Source organism: Borostomias antarcticus, assembly GCF_949987555.1.
Source record: "Borostomias antarcticus genome assembly, chromosome: 23".
NCBI classification, from domain to species: Eukaryota; Metazoa; Chordata; class Actinopteri; order Stomiiformes; family Stomiidae; genus Borostomias; species Borostomias antarcticus.
In genome coordinates this window covers 20,385,576-20,392,166 of record NC_140256.1, presented here as the reverse complement: position 1 = coordinate 20,392,166, position 6,591 = coordinate 20,385,576, and the positions used below count along the sequence as shown (strand labels likewise).

Below are 6,591 nucleotides of genomic sequence, written 5' to 3'. Positions count from 1 at the left end.
ATTTACCCCATTCTGAGGGCTGTAACAGCATTTAACACTAGAACTGCCTATACACCTATATCGGCCAGTAGCCGCTCAATGGACGTACCGTAAGAACGCATCGTTTTTTATGGTATACGGTCTTAGGATTGTACTGTACAACTCAAGGCTTAATGTTGTCCTTTCATACTACTCACAAAATGACTATATGGCAATAAAATAACACAAAGAAAATGATATTTTTGCACTTTAACAAAAATAGTATAGCCTACACTTCACAAAAGGAAAAAAAAAAATGAAACGGCTACAAGAACAGCATTTTGGCCAAGGATCCAAATAAAACAGTAGCCTACTGTGCATAGAACGTAGATACATAATAATTATCTAATTAATAATTATCTAAGTTAATATATGGGAACGCATCACTTTTTACAGTAGGCTAGGCCTAGGCTATACACAAGTTGATGCGCTCTGCTCTTACGTGCGGTTGAGACGGCAGCTCAAATACACTTCGCACATATCCTCTGCACCTTGGCAGTGCAACTGCCACAGACAACTTTGGTGCACTTTGTGCATTGGTAGACAGTTCTGTTCTTGCTGCAGCTTGTCTTCACCATGCAGGTATTTTTGGGGGGGTGTTCTTCTGGGGACACTGCGACGGGCGCCGCCGGTGGCTGTTTGGACGCCATCCACTCAGCGCGCAGCTCTTCAGCCAACTGGAGGATGAAGTCGCGTCTGGGGAGGCTCTGTTGACTATGCGTCTCTCCACCAGTCCCCCGCGAGTCCAAGCTCCTCCAATCAATAATACTTATAGATAATATCCTACATCGCGCGAAACTGTGCATTCCCTATAGCCGTTAATTGAACGGCTGGCGGCCGGTATAGGTATACATTTAAAAACATACACGATATTTTTTTATTTCAATGATCTTGAGTATATTTAACAACAGGGGGTGCAACAGAACACCATATTAGGAAAAGTCATTGACTGGCGGACTTCAATGTTTTATTAAAATATAGTTATGTGCAAATGAAAACCCACAATCATCCAATGGACGTCTTTGGCGGTTCTAGTGTTTAGTGTAAATGTTTAGGAAAGACATCAAAGAAAACATCATTATTCCAGGGATTTGGCTTCAGGCTGTACTTACCTTCAAAGTCTGGGTAAGGCTTTATTTCCTCCGAAACAAAACGTAAAAAACGTATTTAGTTGATTTTAAAAAGTGGTTCTGTTTAGTACTGTTGCTCTGCAACCAGCCGGGAAGTCAAAAGTTTGGGGTTTAAGCAGGTTCAAAATTCAAAAACAGATGTTTTTAATTTGTTCTGTGTAAATCCTTGTTTAAACGAACAGGAGATTTCCATGGGAGGGAGTATAAGAAAGTGCTTGGATGACTTGTTGTTGTTGTCGTTGTCAGCAGCAGGGGGCCTAGTAGATGACCTCGTAGACGGTGGCCTTCTTATCGCCAGAGCCTGTGACAATGTACTTATCATCCGCCGAGATGTCACAGCTTAGCACCGATGACGACTCCTTAGACTGGGGAAGGAGAGAGAGAGAGAGGGAGAGAGAGGGGGGGAAGAGAGTGAGGGAGAGAGAGGGAGGGAGAGATAGAGCGGGAGAGAGGAAGGGAGAGACGGAGAGAGAGAGGGAGAGGGGAATAAATGTGAGGTTAGTGGAATGAGGCCAGAAGAAAGTGAGGAACAAGGTGAGCAGAAGGAAAGGAGAGAGATCAGATGAACACAATGAACGAGCCAGTGGATTTGATCAGCTGTAAATTATATCAATGGACCTGGAATATACTGGCTCCATAAGGTGTCCTCCATGCGTTCAGCAGGTTGTCCTTCCCTGTGCTTACGAACCACTTCCCTGCAGAGAGATGCACATCCATCAGTGCCACATACATGCAGTAGACACCTTTTTTATTCACAACCTTTAAATGATATTCTTCAAAAATAATGTATTGGCAATTTATTTATTTAGAAAATTAGCAAAATTACATCCAAACTACAATTGGACTGTGTCTTGTGGTCAGATGAAACAAAAATTGAGCTTTTTGTGCAGTACAGTACATGCGCATCAGTATTGTTATGTTGAAAACCACCTCACGCCTCTGGTGAAACCTGGTGGTGGATCTGTGATGCTTCGTCCAAAGCAACTACTGAATGGTTGACTGAGAACCAGATCAACGTCCTGAACCACGCCCAGGTCTCCAGACCTGGATCTTACTGTGGATTTGTGGTTTGAACTCAAAAAAGCAGTCCACAGATGTCAATCTGAAGGGACTACAAGTCTAATCACAAAAGGGAAAATGCGCACTCACAAATATGTGACAGCGGCTGGTGATTTGGTCCGCAACTCGGCAAACCCCGAAATGCGCTAGAGGGCAAAATATATAAAAAAACGTTTTTTTTTGTTTTTTGTTTTTTGGTGTATTACCAAAGTTGAAGTTGTGAAGAACCTACTTACTATAACAGACAACAGTTTTAGGGTCACGAAATACGTTTAATTAGTCTGCAAACTAAGCTCGTTTTTAGCTGATTTCGAGCCGGGCTTGGGGGCGGGCAGATCGATTAGCATGATTTGGTTTCATTGGCTATTGCTTCCGGGTTCTCCGCCCCCACCCTTCCCCAACACGCCGGTGTTTACATTCAATTATTTTACTGTCCCAAGTTTAACCATGGATGCTCCAGCGTTTGCTAAAGAGAAGACGGGGATGGCATCCAGGGCATGGAAAGAGTTTTAAGAGCAGCTAAAACTCCAGCAGAGCAGGACTCGTTCGTACACGGAGTTTTATTCTTGATGACCTGTGATACAGAGATGACTGTAACAAAGCATGCTGCTACCAAGCGAACGCGAACGACGTACCAGATTCACACCACCGCCAAGCATTCTGCTTTGCTTTGGGGTAAGCTGATCTTTATACTATCTGTGCTGTTTATATTACATTAACGTTAGTCGTTTAGCAGAAGCTCCTTTCTAAACAAGTGACTAAGTCTAGCTAGCATAACAAAGGCTAGCTAGCTAACGTTAGCTAACATGCTAGTTAGCGGAGCTAGCCCTTTGTTCCTAAACTAGCCAGCTAATATCTAGCTAGGTAGCTATATTATAGAGAGAAACAGAATGAGAGAGCATGAGAGCTATGGTAGTCTGACACCTTTTTCTTTGTTTTGGTTACAGGATGAGCAAAAACCAGCTCCAGCTTGTAAGGAATTGCAGCTCTCCCTTCATACCAGCCAGCAAGAAGATCACTATGCACTACAGCTTTGATTTTGCACAACAGGTGAGAATACGTTCATCCTATCATGCATTAGCTAGTCTATTTAATCAACACATTCTGGTACTATTTTATCTATATGGAGTGCCAGTACTGTGGGCAATAGTTTAATGTATTTTCCTCCTTCTATTCTATTGCAGTTTTGATGCTGAGAGACCTGGCATGGTTGTGGCCAGAGAACACTGTGATGCACCGGCACCGGATGTCCTGCCCCCCAGAGAAGGTCTTCTTGTGCAAGCCCCACCCGGACTGGACATGGCCAGACAGACGTATCTCTTTGACAAGATCAGAGAGTTCTGTTCTGATGAGGGACGAGACGTCACATGTCCCCCGCCAAACTCCACAGCAGCTCAGAACAAGACTGTCCGCTTGTAGATTCACTGCAGATCATCAGGACGGACAGCACTGCAGGAGAAAGGCCACAGCCTTTCCTGTTTTCCTGTTTGTATACTGAAGCGTTGCTTGTTCTCTTGCACAGACTTGCCCACACTTGCACAGACTGAATTGTTAGAATATTGAATACTGAGCTGAGTACTGTTGTTATTACCTTGAGTATTGAGCTGGGGACTGTTATTACTTTGTTGCATCCCCTCTCCCTAGTGCCTCTCTCTCTCCCTCCTATCTTCTAACCAGGTCCAGTGGATGCCCCACTGTCACCAGTAGACCACCCTGAGTCCGATAGATACCCCTGTGTCTGCTGCAGATGTCGTAGCAAATTAGTTAACACACACACACGCACACACAGACATACAACAGTCCACTTCCGGCCTTAGGCCTGGGTCCAGTACCCCCTTCCCCTCACCCTACCCCGGGTCCGTATCCTCTTCCTACCCCCACCTTACCCCTGACCCCTGCCTCTACCTGGACCCAGGCACACTCACACACACACTGACATACACCAGTCCTGGGCTAAGATCCCCTTCCCCTCACCCTAACCCGGGTCCGTATCCTTTTCCTACCCCCCACCCTACCCAAAACCCTGCCTCTATCTGGGCCCAGGCACATTTATGCACACACAGACATACACCAATGTTTGCCATGTCTCTCCTATGATGTTATTAGCCTCTCTTACTCTGAAAATGTAATTTAATGTTATTTATTGCTCTATAAATGTTCTTAGCCGGTAGACAAACATACTCCAGGAGCTTGCTCGATCGCCTCGTTGAGAGGGGTCAGGGAAGAATTTTTACAGCTCACTTATCTGGCCCCCGGGTGATTACTGTTTTTTGCTTCCCTCTGGAATATGTAGGGGTGGGATGTCTGCCCACCTCCCTTGTTCTCTGTAAAGCGCATTGTGTTGCCTCTGGGTATGAAATGCGCTATATAAATAAAGCTTTGATTGATTGATTGACTTGATCACAATGAACACTATGCACCTTGTCTATAAAACAGACAACTGACTGTACACTTTAACACTTAGACTGTTGCCTTTTTTTGTACACTTAACTACTTATGCTTGTACTTTATATCATGTATGTGACAATAAAGAACGTTAAATTTGAACTTCATCTTATATTGTTCTTAACTGCATTCACAACACAAGATTAATACTGACTCAAAGAGTGTGGGGTCATCAGTGAGAGAGCACCCCACTTGGCTGCCACTCTCAGGTAATACCCCAAGTTGACAGCCACTCTGACAGATAATGACAGATCGTCCAGTGGGGGAGTGGCTGGGGGTGCGGTTACCAGGCTATTGTTCACGCCCATTACCTGGCAGTCAGAGGTGTGAAAATGTTGGAGAACTTTGGAGGGGGATTTCTCAGCTAAGTTGATTTGGCAGTACTAGCATTCAAATAAGCATATCTTCTTCAAATATGTTCAGATTTCAATGTATGAGACCTCATTTGAAAGCTTACAATCTGCACTTTCATAATCTGTAAAAAACTGAAAAATGAAAATGCCTAGTTGAGGACCAAATTACCAGCGGCGGTCACATATGTTTAATTTCTTATTTTAATGAATAGTACAGCAGCAAAAAACAAACTTGTTTCATCCCTCCGGCCTTCGTCAGCATTTACCCCTAGAACAATTACTAGGACAATTCTGCATCAATTCTGGATATAATTCTTTTTCCAACGTCTCACTGACCGTCCTTGTAGCTGAGTGTGCGTCTGCAGAATAACTGTAACAACTCAATACTGAGGCGATCAGGGAAATGATGTCTTTACATGTCAGGTTAATGTACTGTAAGACAGACTGAGAATAGGCCCTCAAGTCCAAAATAGTGAACGTATCCTTTAAAAGAGAAAATGCATATGGAGCCAGAGTGTGCAGCACTTTTGTGACATAACATGGATGCCAGGTACAAACTGTTACAGCAGTTTGTCTTCAACCATTCTTGATTTCATTTCCCTCATGAGTGGAGACATTTTCTGCAGTCTAAATGTAGTTGTTAACGGCACACCAGGTTGTCAACCTTGCATTAACTGCACCGAGAAGCCTGCATGAACAACTGGCTGAAATGTAACAGCACTCTGCTGACTCTGGAGGTTGTAAAGAAGAGTCTTGTCATAGATAGTCTGTCTCTATGTGTCAGGTTCATGTAAGACAGACTGAGTGTCTTGTCATAGTCCATCATATAACGGTAGCTTGTTCCCAATGAGGTTCCAAAAACCTGGACAAAAACACACAAATAAGCCCAAAAGCAACATAAAAAACACAGGACCTGCTGCAACTGGCCACCATTAGCACAGCGCCATCTTGGATATGATAACCATCTAATATATCAAAAATGCAGTTCATCGTTTAACAATAGATTTCCTGTATATCGCCTATAGCCAGTGTGTGAACACAGGTTAAGCTGGCCAAGTAAAGTGTGGTGTGGAAAAGACTATGAGTGTGACCTCATGCTGGAGCATGGAACAGTTGGCATAAACTCACCACAGTGTGCAAACTTGAGTGAGAGCACACAGCTCTCGTGGAGGTGGAGTTGGTATTTGTCAGGCTTGGTGACGTGTAGAACCTCAACGTTGCTGTTCTCCATCCCCACCGCCAGCCACTCGGCCGTCGGACAGTAGCCCAGCGAGAAGATCTGCAGGGGACCACAAACTCCATGAAATACCACATAGATCCAGAACAGGGTTTTTCCTGGACATTTTGGGAATCAAAAGCTTAATTTCCTGCATTCTGGTGAATTTTCTATACACTAATGTGTGCTGGATTAGCTTGTCTGCCTAACTTTATTAGCCTACATGATCCAATTTCATTGTGTTTATTTTACATCTATTTACAGCCTAGAACATTGTGAGGGCACATCGAGGAACTGTGACTATAATGTAAGTCGTCAGGCCAAACATGCAGGCTAGTGTAGACTAGCAGTTTTATGTCAATGAATGGAG

The 6,591-nt window shown here is 43.9% G+C and overlaps 1 protein-coding gene across 10 annotated transcripts in view; it reads right to left on the bottom strand.

The window, feature by feature from the left end:
- Window positions 1-1,405: 1,405 nt before the first annotated feature.
- The window catches only part of LOC311324654 (transducin-like enhancer protein 4), a gene marked incomplete at both ends in the record, with an annotated part of 135,118 nt that continues 129,932 nt past the window's right edge, over window positions 1,406-6,591 (bottom strand). For all 10 annotated transcript variants that reach the window (XM_084457177.1, XM_084457179.1, XM_084457184.1 and 7 more), the window contains 3 exons: window positions 1,406-1,513; window positions 1,767-1,843; window positions 6,134-6,284. In XM_084457177.1, coding sequence (XP_084313303.1) covers window positions 1,406-1,513; window positions 1,767-1,843; window positions 6,134-6,284 — 336 coding nt within the window. The remainder of the gene's footprint in view (window positions 1,514-1,766; window positions 1,844-6,133; window positions 6,285-6,591) is intronic.